This window comes from Solenopsis invicta, chromosome 1, assembly GCF_016802725.1.
Source record: "Solenopsis invicta isolate M01_SB chromosome 1, UNIL_Sinv_3.0, whole genome shotgun sequence".
NCBI classification, from domain to species: Eukaryota; Metazoa; Arthropoda; class Insecta; order Hymenoptera; family Formicidae; genus Solenopsis; species Solenopsis invicta.
The window spans coordinates 17011172-17035476 of record NC_052664.1 but is presented as its reverse complement, the minus strand read 5'-3'; the positions used below and the strand labels follow the sequence as shown (position 1 = coordinate 17035476).

General features: G+C 33.9%; 2 protein-coding genes across 4 annotated transcripts in view; both read left to right on the top strand.

The window, feature by feature from the left end:
• LOC105197942 overlaps positions 1-4894 on the top strand; it is a 74639-nt gene extending 69745 nt beyond the window's left edge. For all 3 annotated transcript variants that reach the window (XM_011164556.3, XM_039446857.1, XM_039446854.1), the window contains one exon: positions 87-4894. In XM_011164556.3, coding sequence (XP_011162858.1) covers positions 87-3793 — 3707 coding nt within the window. In that variant the 3' untranslated portion in view covers positions 3794-4894. The remainder of the gene's footprint in view (positions 1-86) is intronic.
• Positions 4895-6644: 1750 nt separating this feature from the next.
• The window catches only part of LOC105195935 (mannosyl-oligosaccharide 1,2-alpha-mannosidase IA), a 693708-nt gene continuing 676047 nt past the window's right edge, over positions 6645-24305 (top strand). Inside the window, exons 1-2 of the mRNA XM_026132222.2 lie at positions 6645-7192; positions 11470-11688. Coding sequence (XP_025988007.1) covers positions 6806-7192; positions 11470-11688 — 606 coding nt within the window. The 5' untranslated portion in view covers positions 6645-6805. The remainder of the gene's footprint in view (positions 7193-11469; positions 11689-24305) is intronic.

Here is a 24305-nt window from a genome sequence, read left to right as displayed (position 1 = left end):
AAGAAATCGAGATATTGATTACTTTAATAAATCATACAGAATAAAAGAATAATATGTCTGACATTGCGTTCTTTTTTTCTTTCTAGATGGAGCACTCGAAGGAAGACACTCGCGAGAGAATAGTAAATCGAGCCAACACTCGAGACAAAGTTCGCGAGATAAAGGTAATCATTCCCGACAAAATAGTCGGGAGCTTCTCGTAAATGCACCAACAACAGTGGTAGATAAACCTAGCACGAAGAGTATCGAGATTTACGCTACTTTACCGAAGAAGAAGACTTTACGTAGCAAAGCGACAGCGGTGAACGTCATTGAGGATGAGGAATACATGTTATATGATCGTCCAACACAAAGGACAGGCTTGTTTAGCCGTACGAAACGTTGTGAAGACGATAAGAAAGATAAGAAACGCGCGAGAAGTGAGGAGAGGAACAAGAACGTATCAAAGGATTTTTCGGTAGCACCATCCAGATTATCACCATCCCCAAAAGGAGTAAAGATTGAGAAGCCGAAGGAAGTCGAGACTAACGCAACTGTCGTCAGAAATACACAGCTAAACAATGCAGCTGCGATTGAACAGAAGCAAGGTAAGAAGCAACACAAGATACGCAGAAAATTGCTTATGGGTGGATTGATCAAAAGGAAGAATAGAAGTATGCCAGATTTACGAGAAGGGCAGGATGGCCAGACGAATGTGAATGTGGAAGGATCATCCGTCTTACCGAAACAGTCAGTAGACGACTCGAGCGTTGGTCTAAAAGGTAGTGACGTAAGTCAATCACTGAGCGGTTATTTGTCAGAGGGACACTTGGAATTTGCTGGAAACAACGGACCTGGAAATACTAGTAATCCAAATCTCGAGAGAAGTCGTTTGATGAGGAAGAGCTTCCACGGCAGCGCCGGTAAAGTATTACACGTGGCGAAAGTGCCTCCGCCCCCTCCGCTCAGAACCACTTCTCAACTTAGCAAGTCTAAGTGTTCGGGCGAAGTGCACAATGAGCAGCAATCCGACAAAGCTGCATATCCTTTGCCGGACAATCGGTGCGTGCCTAACTTGTCGCAGGATCAAAACAATGCTTATTGGAATCATATGAATTCGAGCAATTCACCTAATGTAACAAACAGGACTTCGGATTATGTTGATTATTCGCACTCGGAATCGCATTCGCTTCCATTTTTGCCGTCTTATAATGAACAGAATACTAATATTTCTGGAGCGTGTCAAACGAACTATAATAATAAGCCTAGGATTCAGGATGACGTCGTACAATATGCTAATGGCATACTGTATGAGCCGACCTTCGTTGTCACTCGCGCGGACGTGCACAATGAGCAGAGTCCTCCCAAACAACAATTTCAACCGGATTCTTTACCACCTTATCCCGAGAACGGCAACATTTCTCATTCGCGACAACCAAGCGAGGACTTTCCACCACCACCGTATCCGTCAATCCATTCGGTGTCGCATTCGAGACAAACCAGTGAGGATTTCCCTCCACCGCCATCACCAATCGATGAGCCGATTCAACTTCAAGAGACTCAACAGATTCAAGTTTCCGTTCAACCGCAGCAACGCGCGCAGCAATTAGAAGTGCAGCAGATTGGCAGTCTGTTAACGCAGTTGCAAAACAAAAGAGAGCAGATTTTAACCGACGATTTAAATAAAGAGAAGCGAACACAGGAGTACGAGGATGAAGAAAAGTCTTCGAGTGAAACGTGGTTGAGGGAATTACAAGCTAAACAAGCAGAAAGAAAAATGAAGAGACAAGGACCTTTAAATCAAGATATTCCAAAAGTTAATCCTTCGAGACCGACGATTCCAGGACCGACTATCGCTAGGAGAACCAGCGATTTAATGATGAATAATCTCGGACAGAGTTACGACCAAGGTCGTGACGTTACGGACTGTCCGAGAGTCGCTTCTTCAGTAAAAGACATGGCCGCTAGATTTGAACAAATCAAAATGCAACCTGTTCCGAAGTCAGACGTAGATGTAAAACCTCAAATTAAACAGAGTGTAAATTGCCCGATACTAATATCGGACATGCCTCAGGAAACATCATCGATGGAGTGTTCGAAATCGGCTAAATTATCTATTGAGAATACTGCAGTCTTCACGAAGACAGAAACTTCAAATTCTCAAACCGTTTTAAACTCTAGTTTTGACTCGAGTTCCAGCCAAAATAGTTTTATCTCCATGGTGCCGTCAAACGAATCTGTTCAACAGAGCGAATTAAATGCGGCGATGTTATCCATGTCCTTGACACTCCCGCATGAGAATGGTTTGCCTATTGATTGTCCGGAAGACGACATCAGCGAAGTGGCGATGCAGAACACTATACAAAACACAACAATACTGCCAAGCGAGGAGGATATTGCGCCACGCAAGGTGAAACGGCGAATTGGGAAAAAGAAAAGCGTATCATTTTGCGATCAAGTGGTACTCGTTGCAACAGCGGAGGATGACGAAAAGGATTCGTATATACCCAATCCTATTTTGGAGAGAGTCTTGCGCTCTGCGATGAATAAACCAGAAACTGCTCAAGTACTGCGAGAAATCAGAAGTCTTCAGGAGGCAGAGACGATTCGTGAAAGCACTGCTGCAAAATTCCAACAACAGACCCTTCCTTTAAAGAGCGAAGCCGACAGCATGCCAGCGACACCTTTCCAAGATCAACTGAGGAGCGTTAATCCGACACCAGACACCATTAAACCACCGTTTGGACGACAGAATTCAAACGATTCGATCGGATCATTAACGGATAAGAAGTCTCCCGGGTCTTGCGGAAATGAAGGCAAAGACGTAGTTGATCGTAAAGAGACCTATGCTGGCGTTCCCATGAACACTTCGAAACCGACGTCTTATTCACCGCAGCTGCAACAGCAAATTAGATACAGTCAGAATGGATACACGCAGTATATGCAATCGGTATATCCGCAGACACAAGCGCCCCATCCAAGAAATCAGATTATTCCTTTATCGCAAACTCAAAAGCCAGCTAGCCCTTACCCGACGCAAATGAATGGACAGTATATTCAAAATGGAATGCAACAGACGAAAATATTACCTCAGAAAAACGGCTATGGAACATATTATCAGCAACAATTGCATAATCAATTGGAGCAGCAGCATAATCAAATGAACAAGCAAGTGACTGTTCAACCGCAGCAGAATACTCTGAATCAAAGAATACCGTCTCACAATGCTAGCCCGATAACTGTTCAGCATTCGCAGCAGCAATTTTATCCGCCTAATCAATCGCCGAGTCCATATCAAAGTCAATACTCTCAAAGTTCCTATCAGGGTCATCCCTATCAAACGGTTCTTCCGCAAAATAGAGCGAGCCAACCGCAATATCAGCCACCACCCAACCCACTTGTGTCCTATCAGCAACAACAGCAACAAAATGTCCAGAACTATCAGCAGAGACATGACAACTACCAGCGCCAACTATCATCTCAGAAGATAGAGCAACAAGGTTCTATGATGCCTAATCAGACGTATCCTAAGACTTTGCAGAATGGTCAGATACAACCGAATGTCAAGTATCCGCCTTATCAGCATCCACCGCTTTCCAAACAGATGCACTTTGCGATGTCCACCGCGAAAGTCGTTCCGATGGTCACGCAACAACCTCCTTTGCAAACGCCAACAGGCATTGCAACTACCGTGAGAGCACTCGTAACACCCTGTAATCTTTGCCGAAAGAGAAATGTGCTTGAGCCAGCTTTATATTGCACGGATTGCGATTTTTACATGTCGCGTTTTCGGCCGACTAACAAAACTACATGAGTTGTTCCATGTAGTTTTGTTAAATGTTGTCTCTTTGACGAAGAAATAGTATCGTACTCTTCGCGTGATGAATTACTTATCGTGTCAATAAGTACCAATTTATTGATGATGTATTTCACGAAAGTCTGAAATATTTGTATTTTCTATAGACGCATTGTGTTACAATTTAAATGATCTGCGATGTATACAGTCGCAAGAACAATACTCACTTCTTGCATGCAATTCAATGAATTTTTACATAGCCACGTAAAGTTAAATGTAAAATTAAATATATAGTCAATAACTTTTAATTGACATTTAATGAAGTACCGAAATATAAATATTATTTGTATTATTTTGTATAAATATTAAATAACTTTTGATTGGAGACCCTTATTGTGCAGCTATTAGTTATCTTCGTGTACAACTTTATTGATAGAGTCTTACTTTCCATAATTTGTTATTTGTAGAAAAATTGTACTTAATTTTATTTTTTAGACATAATTCGATGTGCTTAATAAATTAGGTTATTATTGTAACAGGCGCAGACTCTAACATAACGTTATCAATCATCCGCTATAAATATATTTGTATTTGATAAAATAGGTCACCGATGTATTTAAATTGCGACGTTATTCATATCTATAGTACATATTTTTATTTGTACATAGATAAATGTGATCACGCTTCTCTCATAAAATCAGCACAACCAATAATTCATTTCGTAAGTTATAATTGAGCGAACCACATTTTCCGTTTCTATGTAATTGCATATTCTATTTTATTGTGGAAATAAGAAGTTGAGAATTGTGATACTAGCCATGCTATACATAGAATTTATCTTGTTAGGATAGAAACTATTACAAATTATGAAAGAAGAATGAAGTAAGTGAACAGGTGAACTTGATCTCTGAGAATGCGTGGAGTTTATTTTATGTTAACAGTTTTTAAAATTATGTTATGTGTATTAGAACACATCGCGTTACATTGTACTACTTTACTTACTTTTAAACGCTAAATCAATGTACAAATGTTCGATTTTATACTTTTTGTATGAGTATTTTGTTTTAAAAATACTTTACTTCTACTGATATAATAAAGTCCCCTTGCGATATTATCTAATTGACAGTTTACTTTATTTCAATTAATTTAAATCGGTAATGAAATAAAAAAATATATTTAATCCATAGTTTATATTAATATAAATTATATAAACTTTATGTCATTTATGTAAATAATAATCCATGCCGCATAAAAGATTTAGATTTTGTCAGAAATACTGAAAGTTATATTCCATTTTTTAAATATTTAATGTCCCAACAAACGGAAATGAATTAAAAAAATAAAAATGGATTTAAAAAATCAAGAATTGGGATTTAACAATAACCACACGAATCTATTTCTATCAAATTAAAATTTAAAAATTCTTTGAATCCATTTTAGTCCATAAAGCAAGATTAAAAAAACGGAATTTCTATTTTTTTAAGCTAAAAGAATTATGTAAACTATATTATCCATTTTAATTCATGAAATGAAGTAATTTCTATTATTTTAAACTAAAAGGAGTTTTTGCGGATTATCTAATCTATTTTAATCCATGATATAATTGAAATCACTTAATTGCGGTCTTTTAATTCCAAATGTATTCAAATAAATTATAAATTTTTGTAGCAAAAATAAATTCAAATAAATTAAAAATTATAATTTATTTTAACTTATTCGAGTTTGCGCTTTAGAATCTTGGAATATTTTTGAATTTAATTGGATTTAAATGAATTAAAATACGAAATGCTCTATTTATTATTTTGAATTAGGATGGATTCATATCATTATATTATTTTTGGATTCAAATAAATTGAGGCACAAAATGAGCTATTTATTAATTTTTTATTTAGATATTATAGATTTGTGTCTCCATTACACTATTTTTGGATTTTAATAAATTGAGATATGAAATGATACTTCATCATGAATTCAGATGTACTCATATCCATATTATATTATTTTTGGATTTAAATGGATTCGAAAAGTCTGAAGAGCGAATCTAAAAATGTCGAAATAAATTTATTTCTATCCATTTTAATTTATTTTTGATTGGGGTATTAACAATTTTATATCTTATTACTTTTTCTGTATTGAGTATTTCAGTTTATAATAATTTACATTGCTTGTATTGTCTACAGGAAAAACATTCGTGTAAACATAACGTAAACAACGTAAATAATCCTTGTAGTTATAATCTTGTTTAAAATTTTAATTCAATGAATACATTTTGAATTAAAAATTAGCAATTTTATGTCAAGAATTAAAATGATTTGCGTGATTCGCACAAATTTTTTTGAATTGATAAAATAGGAATCTCGTATAAGTTTCAATCTCATTTTATAGATTAAAATAGAGATTCAAGAAAATTTTAAACTTTTTTGTTAATTGAATTGAAGTAAACTTAAAAAATCAAGAATTTGGATTCAGCATGATAACCACACGAATCCATTTCTATTTACTTGATTCTATTTGCTGGGCAACAATCTCATCCCTTATTATAGCACGGCAGAGAATCACAAAATTGTGATCATTGCCTTCATTCACGAGCATTGGCTATGTAGTTCAATATTTACATTTTACGAACGTCGAGGCGCATCAAAATATTTCAAGCCCGCACAGAGCTGGCCGCAATCTCTCCGTTTTCTGCCGATGGTAAGTGAAAGAGATGGTAAGCGCACGTGAACAGATGTCGCCTGTGTCGCCGCTAGCGAACGAATGGTGAGATTGGTGAGTGAACACAGCTATCCGCTCGGTCCCGGCGCAGTTTCCCGCGCTGCGCTCGCCACGTCAGCTGATTGGCGCTTCGGCGCAGTCGCGAGATGTCAACTACTGCACGCAGGTGGTGCTCGATTCGTAATGGCGTATGACGGCTGAGCAGCCACGGGTGCGAAACGCGCACGGGTGCTCGAATTTTCGCGTATCCGCCGAGATCGGAGTGGTGATTAAGTGCCGCGGCGCGTTGCACGTGTGTCGGTGTGTCGCGGTAAAATGAGCGCGTCGACTGGCGTGCTGCCGTCGTACCAGCGCCTCGCGAACGGCGTACCGGTGCCGTTGTTCTCGAGACGGTCCTTCCGTCCGCGCGAGAAGTACCTGATCCTTCTGGTATTCATGACGTTCGGTGTCGTGTGTTTCGGCGCGTTCTTCTACCTGCCGGATTTTCGCACCGGCGGCGCCGCGAACAGCGTCTACCGCGTGTACCAGAGCATGCAGAAGGCTGGACCGGAGCTGCTGCTGCCGGTGCCACCGCGCGCTTCTGGCGACGTCAAGGACTCGCGCTCGTCCGCGATCGTCGGCCATCCGAACGCTGTGCCGCCGGGCCACGAGGGCAGCGATCATCAGGATGTGCACCTCGTCGAGGACAAGCAGAAGCTGCAGGTGTGCATTCGCGCTCGCCTGAGAAGCACCAAGCTTTCTCCTCTTTCTCTCTCTTTCTCTTTCTCTCTTTTTGTCTCTCTCTCTCTCTCACTCTCTCTCTGTCTCTCTCTCTCTCTCTCGCACACTCGAACGCCTCTCGCCTCGAACGAGTCTTTCCTTTCGCCGTTTCCTGGGGAACAACACCTTTCTCTCGCGATATGCATCCATTGAAAACAGTACGTCGTTGCGCTAGAAAACGCGGGGGGTTGACACGCTCCGTTTACGCGAGGTCGTGCTCCGTTTGTTTACATACGGCCATTGTAACGTGTACATGGCTGACGCACGTGCGCGGACTCCGCGCGCTGTCACTTCTTTCACGATTACGTTTCAATGGACGATAACGATCTCTTCCGTTGACCATCGTTCGTGTCGAGATAAGCAATCGGGATACCGTGTAAATCCGCAAATATTTAATATTAGTGACGTTGTTCAATAATCGTTCATCGAGACGATCGGTCTCACGCGCCTCGACGCAACGCCGTATGATCAACAGCTGATGTAGCTCGTTCGATGGGCTGCACTCAATCGCGCTATTAATCTATTTATGTTTGCTCCGAGAATGCGCGTATTTCGAGATTGGAGTGTTCCCTCGCCAATATTGGAGCTTAATGCTCGAACCGTTTTATTTCGACGATCGTTCGACGATCACTCGAGTCTAGCGTAGTCCCCTTTGCATTTTCTACACTTCTACACTGTTAAATACTAAAAGATCAAATTGATACCAGTTCCTTGCGTTGAACAATATTTTATTATTTTTAACTTCTGCGTCGAAATTTGTTATCGTAATATAAAACGTGCATCGAGAAAAAAAATACTAAATTTTAATATTTGTTTGTATACTCGCTATGAAATATTTAGTTACATAAATACTTATGTTCAATAAAAAAATGATAGTCAAGTTATATTAATGATGTTTGTACTAAATAAATATTTATTTACAATTAGTAAATATTTTATTGCAAGCATTCCAGCAGATGTTCATTGAAATTCTCTCTCAGCGTGTGATTAAAAAAAAAACTGCTAATCAAATTATTTCTTGTAGTTGAATTGCTTAATTTTAAGTATGTACCTGATAAATAATAAATTAAATCTGAGAGAGAGTCAAATTTAACATTTACATTTCTTAAGTTAAATTGTTCAATTCCGTTATTTTGATTAAATTAACGACACATGGACAATTGTAGTGGCGACTGAGAATAATTAAAAAATAATTTAAATTGGGGGTATAATTTGACATTATGAATTTGACAGTGTATTTCCATTAAATGCAGATCCATTTTAAAGCGAATCTCGCGCAACTGACTTGATCGTTGGAATTCGTCGAGGTCAAAGTCGATCCGATTTCACTCGGTAAACGGAGACAGCGAGATACCGGATATTTTTGCCACTTGCTGCTGTGCACGCCGATGCGAGAGAAACTCCCGTTCCATTCGCGTTCTTTTTCTTCCACTCAACGTGAGTAGGTCGCGCAAGGTCGCGCCGTGATCTTGCCCTTGTACGGCAATGCATCTCCGGGATATCGATATCTGGTTGTAGGGACCCAAACTACGATTAATCGGAATTATTTTGAAAATTCGGTAATCAAAATCGATTTAAGAATCTGACAGCGATTGAATGTTTAACAAAAAAAATCGGTATTTAATGATTTTTAAAAATAGTTAGCAGTTCCAAAGTAAAGCTAGCGCCAGACTATGCGTGATTTATAATTCATAATTCGTGGTTCGCCATTTATTAATGTAAATCTGCACTGTTTACTTCGTCACTCGCGATTTGTTTACAATTATAATTTATAATTTATGACTTATTAACTCGACAGTATTACGTTCAAAAATAATATAAACGCGAGTGTAAATGGAGTATGTAGAATAGATGACGTTATGTATACCGAAAAAAATTTTTGTTCAAGTAAATACTCGAGTAAATATATTTATTTTAACATAAAAACCTTTTTTTTCGATGTAGGTACGTTTTACGAATGTAAATAATATATACACGTATAGATATAAATCTTAACATAATGTACACTTCAAAGGCCTGATTCAATGCACGAATTGATTAAATTCATGGTGATTCATGCCTTTTGATTTCGTCAAAAGATTATTTTGCTGGCGAATCGGCACGAAAGCGAAACGACGAATGCGAAATCGGCCAATACATCCAGTCACACTGTTTGCGAATTTTATGCGAATCTCTAATTATAAATTGCGTATAGTCTAATGACAGAGTTTTAGAAAAAAAAGGAGGGAAATTAATTTTAAAATAAAATTTTTATTGAAAAAGTGCACATTAAATTTGATATGGATATACGAACTTTCTCTCAAATAGATTGTTTATGTATGATACATTTCGTATGATAAATTTATGCTACGATGAATTTTGTATGATAAATTTACGCTTTTGAAATTTATATAAATCAAAATTTTAGTCCGAGACGTTAATTGATACAGATAAGCTATTAGAGTAACCTGCAGCAAATATGATTTATTTTGTTCGTACGCGCGCGCGTGACTCGTCCCGCCGTTATTTCCGTTTTGCCGTCCGTTTCTTTTTCGCAGGAAATAATAACCAAGACTCGTTTTACACGCGCGTTGCACTTTTTCATCATAAATCAAACAGCGCGTCGTCGCGGTTGATTTTTTTTTGAAAGAACGCTGGCCAATTCTGCAATTCTATAAATATTGTGGCTATCAATATTCTAATTTGTTGCTCGATTAAAATAGGTTAAAATTTGCAACGTCTATCTTTTGTATTTATTCCGAACGTAGGAAGTGAATCGGATAAAAATGCACGTACGAAGCAAAATCTATCGGAGCAACCATGTGAACGTGAGAAAGGAAGTATCCCGCGATAATATAAATAGTATCGTTAAGTGTTCATTCACACGTTACAGAATGAACGATTTACACATAAACGGTAGTTTATACTTAATAAGCACTGTGAAGTAACAATTACTGAGATATATAAGGGGGATACGCATAGAAAATATTTATTAAAAAAGTTTTGACTATTGATTGTATCATGAACAATAATATTCGCGACATTTCTATGTGCTGTTACTATTCCAATCTTTGTTTCTAAATAAAAATTTTCTCAGAGAAGCATTGTCGTTTTACCATCTCGTGGAAATGAAATTAATGAAATTAATAATGAGACCTCACAGAGAAACGCGTTATTCCATTCAAAAGTAGTTCGCACGTGTTTCCTTTTTTTTTTTCATAATGATGAGGTGTAACGGTGAGGCGTTCGAGGAGATGAGGTGCACTAGTGAGGTGAACAAAGCGAAAATAAGTGAACCGTAAAAAAAAACAGATTGCAGATGGCATGCGCTTTTTTTATGGAAATACAATACATTAGTCTTTTTGCCTTAAGACTGATTTGCATAGTCATTTAGACTTACGTAACCATGGATCCAAGTTCAATAAATATGCGACACATTTCATATATACATTGGAAATGCTAATGCAGTAAACAGTTTGAAGAGAACAAGCAAGATATAAAATTTAATTTAAAAATATTAATGAGATAAATAAAAATAAAAACAAAATTTACGTATGTGTTTGATGGAGTAAAAGCTGAAGCTTGTATATTTATATCTTAATTTAAAAAAGCATTGCTCTTTTAAATTCTCGAATGTAATCTCTGGAGTAGTACCGTCAACGAATGAGTTGGCGTGAGATTCAGCACGCTATACGCAATACGCATTTGTATTATCGCTACGAATAATTACGAACTAGAGATAACGAAGCCAGCTGTTGAAATTGAAGTTGGCTGTGCTGCGCGATTAAACTCTTATATATTGATGTAAATAATCTTTTGTATTGAAATTATTTGAAATAATTTTGTTAGCCTGTTTTTTAACATACGTACAAGTACATGTGAATATATGAGAGATTGCGGCTAATCTTTTTATTAAAAAAATATAAATAAACATAATTTATATAATGTAATCGGACGAAAACTAAATTTGAAAAATTAAGGTGTTCAAATATAATTTCAGATATGTGTTTATCAAATTTTGAATTTTATTCTTTATACACATTTTGTTTGAAATAGCTTTATGACAGCTCTTTGCATAATGTTCTAGTTAAATAAATTTAAATTTATAAATATATAAATGTAGTAGTATAAACCAATGTATTTCGGCGTGTGGTTATATGTAGCATTTATTAATAAACGTGCTACTTTGGCATGCCATCTGAAATAATCGCGGATATATCTCGATTGCGCGGCGATTTTAGGCGAAAATCAACGAGGAGTATCAACAACAAAAGACATTAGAAAAACCGGACATGGGTGAATCGCGAGTGCGTACAAGTAGTTCCTCGTCGTTGATAGTGCACAAGGAAGAAATGGTTTTGGTGACAGTGCCACCAGCGCCTGCGGATAAGCTGCCATTAACCGTCGGCGGAGAGGATAAGGACCATATCGCCAGGCAACGAAGGGACAAAGTGAAAGAGGTAAGTCTGTTTTAATTCGTAAATAAATATTTGCGGACAAACGAGTGCGTATGATAAAATATTTGCGAATGAATAATGACGAAAGATAACTTATCAATCATATGTCACTTGAAACTCTATATACACTGTCTTTTAATGATTTTTTTTTAAATAATGTGCTTCAATAAAACGTACATAATTCATTCATTAATATTATATGAATATAATATATTCGTTTTTTTTATATTTAAAAAATTTGTATTTAAAAAATTATTTTACCGAAGAAATGAAAAAGAGAATTTCTATGATTATTCTCACAATCATCGCTCATTAATATATTAATTCGTTGACGATTGCGTTTTTTTTTAATAGCAAACATATTATGTTTATAATATTAAATTGAAATTATTTTTATTTGTTTTAATATAAAATCGAGTATAAAATTGTTTTTTATGAATTAAAATTTTTTTCTTATGTAAATATTACCACGTATATACTTTAGAATTCATTAAGATATAAAGTAATATTATACTCGTTTTATATTTAATTTGATTTCTTTAAGTGAGTAGTAATTTAAATATTTTACACGTTAGAAAGAAATTAGGATTTAAATTGACCAATTACATTCTGGTATAAATGTTGAGAAAGAAAGAATTTAAATTTGGATTATAAATTGATATAATCAAAAATTATTATAATTTTAGTTATTATAATTTTAGCGATGTTTTGGTTAGTTTTATATTACAACGTGAGAAATATTTTTCATATTAAGGTTGCTTTTCTGTTGTTTACTTTGAATGAGGACTTTATAGAAGTTCACATTGTCAAAATTTGACTATTCAAATTATATCTTTCTACGTAGTTTCTGGAAAATCCCATAGCGTTTCGCGCATCACCGAAGAAATGTCACCATTTCCACGTAAACGGCGAGTGAGAGAAGCCGCTTTTTGGCGATGCGGTAGTTTCGCGTGTGCCGATCTACGTCGTGTTTCGCAAAATAATGAACCGGGATTTTTAAATTGACCCCGAGAAGTTCAATCTCCTAGCACAATGCGCTACTCTACGCTTTGTATGCAAATTGCTTCTATAAAACTATAGGATCATAACGACTTCAACCATAAAAAACATCTGACTTAGGAATCTATCTATTTATCTATTTATATACATACACACACATACACACACCTACCTTAAAATTTAGTTTTATATAAATATACACGTAAAACTTAATTTTGAGGCAAGTTTGTACATGTAAATCTCAATTTTGGAACAAGTTCTGAAATTGCATAACGCATATACTTCAAGACCGGCAGAATGTTCTATGTAGATATTGCATTACAAGTAAGAATGACGAAATATGTAAAAATTAACATACTTTTAATTCTATATATATGCGAATATAATATTTACGTATAAAAATATTAGCAAGTATCAATTATATACATAGAATGAATCAATTTTATTGACTTCATATATTCTTGTGTTTTTAATATACCTATTTTTAATATATCGAATATATAAAAATGTTAGTGTTATTGAAGATTATTGAATTTGAAAACATGCAATTTATTAAGGCTCCTGACTCCTCAACCGAGAACTCCGCGTTGACGGTAGCGACATTTCGTCGCGGACAAAATTAGAACTAATACACGTGAAACGTGACAGATTGACGATGAAATGTTATCGTGCATGTCATTTTGTTATTATGTGTTTCATTGTAAAAACATGACTTGTCTCGTATTTACCAAATTCGTAAAAATGGACCGCGAGTAAAGTTTCTTTGAATTTTATACATAAAAGTACATTTTTCACTCCTTTTAATAGCTATCCGTGTGTTTTCCTGTCTGAATAGACGTCACTTTACGTGCTTTTTACGACTATTTACTGACTGCTAAGCTAAAAAAGGATAGTCGTGACCGATATTTAGAAGTGTTTTAAAGCCATCTGATTAGTCTGTTTTATCCAAATTGGCATTATTTAGAAATGGCACGTCGGACAAAATTATGTGCCCATGTGTTTTCCTGTTTCAATTGCTTCACTTTACATGCTTTTTACAACTATTTACTGATTGTTAAGCGGAAAAAGGATAGTCGTGACCGATATTTAGAAGTGTTTTAACTTTAAAACATATATGACTTTGCTTAGTTTGTTTTATCCAAATTGGCTTTATTTACAAATGGCATGTCGGACAAAATTACGTGTCATTTCACGCAATTTCTCGCTTCTGACGTCACGACTTCAATATGGCCGCGGCGAGTACTCAGGAGCCTTAATGAAATTTAAAATTTCATATTATTATTGACTGAAAAAGTTTGTAAAATTTCGAATCTGTTTTTAACATTAATTTTTTTCATACGTATTTTTGATATTTTTGTAAACTATTCAGAATTACACATATTTTAACTGAATATCTTTTATTTAGAATATTTCAAAGATGATTCTTGAGATTATATCTTTAGGATATATCTATATTTAATTTATTTATATTTTATTAGAGAGAAAAAGAGGAGAGAGGGGGGCGAAAACGAGTATTTATGTCAGATTTCTATATGTTTTAAAAATTACTGTAAAATTCCACGCAATATAATTTTCAGAATTGCTAAACGGTTTAACTAAAATTCACTGCATGACAGTATAAGCTGATAATTCGTTATATTCAGATAGATTTTCCACGATATCGGCATCCGAGGCCGATTTTATTTAATTCCGTTCACCCACCTTCCGTTTTGTTCTCTTTTCTGGACTAAATAAAAATGCATGGAATTCACAGTCTCGTTCGATTTGCAATTTTGCGGCAGTATCGATTGCAAGCGCAATTTTATAAGCGCATGTTATATTTTAATTGGAAATCGTGCGTTTACAGAAAAGTTTTAATTATCCTGTTTTTTTTTGTATATAAAGATAAAGCGATTTCTTCCCTTTTGGGAGGGGGGGAGGAGGGAAACTGGAAATTGCGATCATAATCAGCGCGTACTGATTCAGTAGTACAGTCGAAAATAACGATCACCAATCGATGCATAAATACATACGGACTAGCAATTAGGTTTGCGCTGCATTTGCGTGCGCGATTCGTTCGCCATTCGTCATTTGATGCGAGATTTAAAGTCACGCGATATCCAGTGTACCATGGCAGTAGCAATAGTATTGAAATATCAAATCACGCAATTTGCCGTTGCTCTGTTACGACTTCTGTCAGAAAAAACCTATCTTGTTACGAATAGAACGATTTGCAATAAAGTATTATTTTTTATATTTTATGATAGAATTTATAAACATACTTTATTCTTTAAGTAGACATTCGTCATTTTAATGTTCGTTATATTAAATTTCATTGTATTTGCTTTACGTTTGTGAAGAATTTTATCCGATACGTTCGGAATAATGTGTTGTATTGAACTTTTCAATGTTAGACTCATTTGTATTTTTAAGCTGAGTATTTCTGCTGATAATAGTAATAGGCGTAAGAGTCGTAACATTTGTTTTCGCTAAACGGTTATGTGTATTGCTTTGCATTCATTCGTTTTTCATTCTTCTGGTTACGTCTATTCATTTCGAGGCCACAGAATATCTTGTTATCTTCTTTCATGCTAAAAGTATTCACCAGCGTTGCTATTATTATCCATCTGGCTAGATACTTTGCACGACCTTCGTGAAACAATAACATTACATAAATTAAAACTAAAAGAGTCCTTAGCGAGAAAATCCTTTTTTTTTTTTTTTAACATAATACAGCAAATAAGAACGGTCAAAGCAAACGCGAAGAAGAAAAGCAAAGAATTACACAATGTTGAAAAATATAAGTGCAAAGCGGCAAAAAGATTGAAAAATTTACATTATTTGGTTGAAATATTGTATATTAAATAAAACACATTAAAATAAATATTTCCTTTTTCCTTGATAATAAAATTTAATGTTGTAAAAATTATTTATTGGTATGAATTGACGCTGGCTATTTTATATATGTACACGCACGTAAATCGCCAATATGGCACACACACTGAGTGCAATCACTTTTAAAAACACTTTTATTACATGCTGACGTTAACTGCGTCTTTGACTTGCGATTAGCGTTGCATCCTAAACGTAAACAAAAACCGCTACTATTTGAGCAGCAGCGTGTGAAAATGAGTTAGATAAACGCAGATATATTTTTTTAGTTTTATTTCAATTGCAATTCGTTACATTTTAGTAATTTTCATATACTTTCGCAGTATTTGCGTGGAAATGGGAATCAGTACGATGAGGTAAAATGCAATATTTACGCTGCAAAAAATAAATTGTGGAAAGTAAATCAATAGTCTCTTGCATAACAGATTCATATATTTTTAAAAATCTTGAATTTAAATTTAAAGATCTCTTAAGGGACATTAAAACCTCTTTAGGAATATTATTTTACTTGACAAATAGTACTGGAAATGAAAGAAAATCTTGTATTTCCTTCTGACACAATTCCCTTGCATTCGATATCGTTCCATTATGTCGACTGCAACGTTTGAGTGAGAACATCGATTGGTGCAATCATTGCAGCCGACAACTATTAATTGCCAGTATATTACATTGCAACTAGCGAATAGAGGCTGTCGATAAACAAGTGACGGAATTAATATTGTGACCGTTTATTGTTTGAAATCTATTGATTGCAGTAATGAGTGTTCAAGCGAAGCGTGCAGTGCAGTGCAGTATCATCCTCGATCAATTCATTCTTTATATCGATGTGAATATTGATGTGGTAGTATCAATACTGAAATTATCAATACTAGATTTAATATGTACTGACAGCGATTGCTGCTTCTTTTATAACGCAGATGTGTGATTGTTAAATTATTTGCGCTTGGGCACAACGTACATGTTTGATGCTTTCATAGAGGGTCATGTCAGAGACGATCATTTTTCTGAATATGACATGCATCCAATTATGTTCCTGATATACTTTACTCAATGGACTATGAAAGATTAAATAATAACGAATACAAATTTAAGGAATGATAATACATGAAAGAAAATTGCTTGCTCGTTTCCTCTCCGCCATTTATTTTAACAGTGCTGAAAGAAAGTTCAATATTCTTTTTTAATAATCTTGCTGTTCAATATTAGTTGCTATAAAGCATTTGCGTCATTTTCATCGACATTATTATGATATCTTATAATCATTCAATTTAAAAAGCTAGTTTTATTTTGTTTGAAATCTATTATAAATGCATTATGGACGAACGTGAAAGGCTGTTTGCATATTACAAAGGAAGAAGACGTACATTCAGCATGATGAACATAAGGAACAGAAAGGCTTAATTTAACTGTATGAATGTTTTCATTAACGGTTTACAATTTGCTACGCGTTATACCTACACGGTCCGCAGAAACGGCTTTCTCCGAAGAGAATGCTGAAAGCGATTTCAGTCGCGTATCTTGTGTCGCCCAAGTCATCGAACATGTTCTTTAGTTTGGAGGTTCTTCATGCAAACTCATTATTTCAACGGTGCATTGACCGCATTATGTTCAATCTCGTATCGTATTGGTTGCACGGTCACGCGCTGGTAATCGGGACAAATTTAATTTCTCCGTCGCAAAATGAATCCTTGAACTGTCGCTTTATGGCAGTTTATGAGAACATTTCGGCGATCATTTATTTATTTTTTTTTTTGTGTTAGGTAATGTCTCCGATGATTAATATATACATACTAGACGTGATGTAAATCTGCTTATTTAGTTAATTGTTCTGACCTGATGTCGCATTATCTTTCTTTCCATATTAATTTCATTAAAAGATATTCGCATTTTTTTACACAGCATAAAGCAATAATAGTATTGACATTAAAAAGTTTTATTTTATAATTTATTATACTCTTTTTTTTTTAAATGGATCAATATTAACGGAATATAATCTATAACTTATTTTAGTTCTAAAATAGAGAAAGATTAATAGATCAACAGATTTCAGATTAGCGTTTTATTTATAAACTAAATTTTCGATCTTTTCGAAATGGTATCACCGCAAAACATATTAAAAATTTGTTACATCAAAAATCCGGTGAAAATAACAGGAAAAAAAATAACGGCTACGTGATATCTATTTGTTTACATAGTTACAGGTTTATTGTCAGGGCAAAACTGTATTTGTTAACTAAACTAACCACGTACCACATATATCTTCCTGCGTTTTGCAATCAAATCTGTATTTGGTCAAACCGTTTTCTCTTCGTGTAACATCCAACGTTTTAACATGCTTCAACGATATGACCATATCGAGATCTGTACGTTTTTATTTGACATCCCTGCACGCATGCCAGAGTTTTCGCATCGTACAACGAGCGTGTCGTGTAAACGCATCAATGTCGAATTGCACGGCAAACATAGATAACGACGAGGCTGCCGACTATCATATCTGATCACTCATCAAATTTCCGACCGCGAGCGAGCACATTCCTTTTTTGAACTTTATGAATGACTGACTGTGCGTGTTATTATGTATTTATTGAACCATTAAACCTGCTGACCCGCGATGAGCGGTCCGAGTTTCATCAATTTTTAATCACTTTGAATCGTGATTCCTATCTACGATTCTGTTCGCGCTGATATTCAATGAAAGTTTTATACATCGCGTCCGACATTCTGGACTTTTTGTCAAAGTGGTTTTCACATTTTTAATTTAGCTGATGGTTGAATGTTCGTTGATAATAAGACCAAGACTCAAGTTTTAGAAAATGGTTTACTCATTTTTGATTTATCAATTTTGGACGATTTTATTTTCTTTAATTCACATTGTTGCAAACGATTTTAAGAATTTATTATATAGCGAATTTTGCAGTTATTTTTTAAAATAATGTTTTTGAAAATCTAAAAATAATTTTTAGAGGAGAAGAGGAGAATGTGACATCCATTTTTATTTTATTGAATAGGTTTGTTAATAGTTAATATTTTATATTAGAAATTGGACGATTATTTATTCGCCAAAGTGTTGTTTAACAGATTTTAGGTCTTAAAGTGAAATATTTATTACTTAAGACGTGATTTACAAAAATGTGACACCGCATAATCCGAGGCATAATCGGTGGAAGAGTAGTGATAATACGTTAGCTCAAAAATAAATTTAAAAAATTGGTTTAATTTAAAAGACACAGAGTATCTTGTTGCAAAATTATATATTTTTAATTTTTTGTTGTTAGAATTTTCCTGTTCAGAAACATTAGAGATATGATTTTATTCTTGTTTGACATTAAACAACAAACATAAAATGATATCTTTCATGTTTATGAACACAATTTTTCAAAGTGACAATCGATCAAAGAAATTTGATATAAAAATTTTCTGGAAAAGCCATATTAACAAAATCTTATATTATTGTTTAACTTTGCGTAACTCACAATGTACAGCCAAGGAAGTTAAATAATGAAGAAATACTCGATACTTTTTCGGTAGATCTGTGTTAGCTATATAAATTTCATAAAATTTACTTCTTCCTGTATTCAGGAAATATTTTATTATGCTAAGCGCTTCAGTTGAAATACTATTTCTGTGAATTACTTAACGAGAAGCGTAAGAAATCTTATTCTGGTATTTCCGGTAATGAAGAGTAATAAAATTAGATTGTCCTATTTGGTTTAAACATTGACTTGACGAACGACTTCATGCTCATAATTTAATTTGATCACGCGCGCGAGCCGTCACCACGGTCATCTCTACTTTTGTTGCTCGTTATATTGATTGCGGTCACTTGTTCTTCACTAAATAGACAGTTGTACGTGGTTAAACATCTGTACGCAGTTGCATTTGCATTCCTCTGGCAATGCACTTGACGTTTTTTGTGATAAGCATGATTGCTGTCGGATTTCAAATCACTTCGTCTTTTCGACTTTCTAGGATTGACATAAATTGTGAAAATATTCTAGCATCTTCCTTCTTTAATATTTGAATGCAGTTGGAAAATGGAAGATTGGAAAAAGGGTTAACGTGCGAATTTTAAACTTTGCTTGATGCATGGACGAATAATAAATGAAATATTCTATGTTATTAATACTTTTGTAATATTTGGTTTTTCTCTACGTGCAGTTTTTTGTCTCTCAAATATTTTTTATTTGCATGTAAAATATAAAATTACACATAAAAAAAATGAATAGGTTTTAATTTAAAACGTCGTATTGAATAGATAATTGTTTACAATTAAACTCAATTAATTACGAAAAAAACAATTAAGATCAAACGGGATAATTATTTTTTTGCAACTTCTCAAGAGAGTGTGTGTGTGAGGAAAAACTTTGCGTTAGTAATGAGAGAAATGAACGATCTATTCACAAGCGATTCATTTGCTGTCTATTGTGGACGGCCGGCCAACCATTTGCAACTGTGAGATTCATGCTATTACCATTTCATTGCAACGGAGTTAAAGAGACGCATCCGGTCTTCAAATTTGGTAATCAACTTGGATAGTTTAATCGGTTATAGATAAATTGTAAACCATGGGATCGGCTTTATCAAACGAAATAATTAGAGTTTCAAACAAATCAATTTTAACAGTTAAACGAGACATGCCTGGAACGTTTTGGTTTATATAAATATTTCATGTTTGCTTTGAAAATCTTATATCAAATTGCAAATTGGCAGAAATAAGTTTCTGTAGATAAATTTAGATAAAAAAAATGTTATGAAATAAAAATAACAAAAATAATAAAATATTAAAAATAAAAATTACACGATATTCGATTTTATTTTGCGAACAAACGCATTCTTGATATTTAATTTGTATTCAATATTTAATCTTACACCTTTTTTGCAATAAGTGAATATACGAGTAGGGGAGGATTGTTGAATGCGGTCGCTAAATATCGTTTACATTATAATTCATCAATATATTTTTTTATTTTTGCTTAATATAAGCAATACTTATAGTTAATGATAAAAATTGGGATGAGTGAAGTTGGCATCTCTATAGTACAAAGGCGCAATTTTGTTAAAATGGATTATTAAAAAAAAAAGAGTTTTTGTTTTTCAAATAGTTCTGCCTATTATAAGAAAGAAAATAAATTTTGAAAAATGGGGATATTAATTTCACACCCAACACTAGCACCGAATAGTACTGAATAGTTAATTTGATATCTTTCAACGAGTACTAGAGTTCTCGATATAAAAAAAACTTTTTTGATTAAGAGAAAAAAAATAAAAGAAATAAAAAAATATATGTTAAATCCGAATTGTTCTGAATAGCATATACGATTTCGACGAGTTCTAAAGTTCTCGATACATTTTAGAAATAGTTGTGCCCAAAAAAGTAAAAAATATTGGGATTGAATTCTTAAAAATGATATAAAAAAAATAGTCAAAACTTCAAAAACATCAATTTTACGTAATTTTTGTTATTAAGATTTTTTATAAAATTCTGCGGCGGCTATTCAGACACTCAACAGGTCTTCCAGAACTTTTAAAACATTTTTTCACACTTTAAAACTACAAGGTCGACATCTTGAAAAATTCTTATAAAAAATATATATACAGTGGCGTGCAAAAGTTTCCAGTTAGTGACATTTTGTACTTTAATTTATTAAAAAACAGCCTAAAATAAAATTTTCATAATTATCAAGTATAAGTATAAGATATAGGTAACGAAATAATATAGTAAAACAATGATAATTATAAAAATTTTATTAGGCTATTTTTTTAATAAATTAGAGTACAAAATGTCACTGGCCGGAAACTTTTGCATGCCACTGTATATATTATATATATATATATATATATATATATATATATATATATATATATATATGAAACACTTATGCAAATTAATGCATATATGTATTTAAATAATTTATTTGCAAGCTACAGAATTTATTAGTTGGAGTATGCATTTTTCTGAAGGAGTTAAGGGATTGTAATGTAAGGTACTAACGAGAGGGATCAGAAAACAGATGTTACATTCTCATATCCTTTTTCCTGTTGTTGTTTTATCTCGCATTTTTATTCTCCGGAAAAAATATTTGTAAGAGAACTTGTAATTTATAGATAGGATTTAGAAATTTTACTAGATGAAGTAGTTTTCTTTATAAATTCGCGACAGATATAATTCAGGATTCTAGTGGAAAAATGCAAGCACTTACAAAATTTCGTAGAAATTTTTAATTGTTTTGAAATTGATACAAGAATAAATCGATATAAGAAAAAATTGATATAAAAATAAATTATGTTTGTCCTACGATTTATTTGCCTATGACAATTTCTTTTTAAATTTAAACTAACTTAGAACTGATTCTATCAACGTTTTTCCATATTTTTTTCTTTTGAATAGATACAGAAATAAATAATTAAAAAAATATATAATAAGAAGTCGAAGCACAGTTGAGGTTTGCGTATACCATATACAGAAAATTCATGCATTTCGCTTTGTGTTGTGGCGGAATGATTACCACGCGCCACGCGTGTCTTTAAACTGGAAGATAACGTTCAGCTCTGCGTGCGAAATTAGATTGCGTTCGCTTTAGACGCGGGAATACTTCATTGCGCAACTAACGGTGCCGCAACGTTCCCAGTTAGGTAATGCATACATGCATGCACATTCAAGGATTCAAGTCGATGTCGTATTTGCATGCGACGTATCGCAATTATCCTTTCGCCACACCGAAGTATTTGAAATTGATACAAGAATTAATTCTTATTATCTTTGTGTACAGTGATTTTTATTTCCATTCGCAAATTTGAATCAAAATTTAAATTAATAATATTAAATATCAAAGAATCAAATTTAAATCAATTCTTTGAGACAGAAGTAACACTCTGTTATTTTTAACTTCAACTGTGTATCGAAATTTATTATTTTAACACAAAACATAAGGTTAAAAACAGTCATATCTAATCAATCAACATTTTTTGTATTTTAATTGCTTAGTTTTAAAATATGCAGCGTTTATTAATTTATTAATTACGCAATTTAATTTATGAAATAATAAATTTAATTTGAATTAAATTTAATACGTTTCTTGAATTAAATTCTGTAATTCAAGTATAACTTGAGTTAAATTTAAACTCCATTGTTTTAGTTAATGACATGGGAGTAGTGCAATATAAAATTGCAGGAATTGATGAATAGGAGTAGTGATGATCTACAAGATGTTCAAAAATTGGTATAATTTGATACAGATTTAACAGTGAAGATGGGGGAGAAAGAAAATCGAAATTATTGAGAGAGTATTAAAAAAACGAAGAGTTCTCTTTATAATGTTTACAATCGTTTTTTTAGCATTATTACGGCATTGAATATTATGTCTGAAAAACTCGATGAACCTGCATTCGAAATTGTTATGGGCTACAAGCAAAAGCCCGTTCAAGAGTATTACATTATTTTAAGAATGCTCATTATTCCAGGTTCTTTTTAATTTCACGTTTATCCTTTATTCAGGCGTGTTTACCGTTCCTCCGATCCGACAATCAAGTAACGGCGTCGTATCCCGGATTATCACGCTGCACTAGATGAAAACTGCAACATTGTATGCAATTGATTTTCTCCTCTCTCGTTCCAGTGTTTCCGTATCGTCTGTATCTCTTTGTACTTTCGGGAGATTTCATGGACATTTTCTCGTTAAGGATACCCTCGCACACCCTGGACGCGTACACGCGGTCATCATCGTTGATCACGCGACGCATCGCGCAACTGGCAATTCCTGCGAGATTCTCGTAAATTTTGACCCGCTTAATGACGTACTTTAGGGTCCGTAATGCCGGCCCAAGAGCAGGTCTCGTTGATTTAAAAAAGTTACGGAATCGCGCGGGCATACGCGCCCCACGAAACGCACTTCCGCCGATTATACAATTCCTAATTCGACGACCAACAGCGGCACCAGTGTGTAGGGAAAGGTTTTCTTTTTTGCACTCTTTTCTTGCGGCTACACGCTTATGCTATTTTCTGCAGCGATGGTTCATAATAGTAGTTCATAACGAACGGTCCTAGATGAATGTTCATATTTTAGCGTAGGATAACCAAGGATAGAGTCGCCTTAGGCGACGAAGTAGATCAAACGGTATTTGCAATTTACATAATCTAAGCCACTTTGAAACCTTTGTGATAGTAGGTTTGAATCTGTATCGATTTTAATATTATTTTTAAATCTAAAAATTAACTGATAAGAATAGCAAGTTTATTAAATCCCAGGAGGTCTTCATACGCTTTTCTGTTTTAAACTTTTATAACTCGGATCCTAATCAAAATTTTTAATCCGCAGTTTGTATTTAGAGGTAAAAGGAGTTTATCTTGGTTTATCTTTCCCAAAATGTAGTCGGCGATGAAAAGAAATATCTGGAAAAAAAGATGCAAAAGTTGGAACTCGAGATAAAAAAGAAGAGAGCTATCTTTTAAAAAGAAATAAATTTTCCGTCTTTCTATTAACAAATTTATTTAATTTTATTTATTTATTGTTGAAATTTTCTACAAGATTGTCAATCTTTTTGCGTAAAATAATTTGATATATATATATAAAATATTATTTGAATATTTTATGTTAAAAAAATTATGGATTTAAAGAAATAGAAAAAATAGTGAAAGGGGGTAAAATTGTAAAAAAAAACTTTGCTCTTATGCATTGTCATGTTACTTGATAAAGATTTTGAAATCAAAGTTTATATTACCGTTGTCTACTTACACCAGAGTTAAAAGAAGT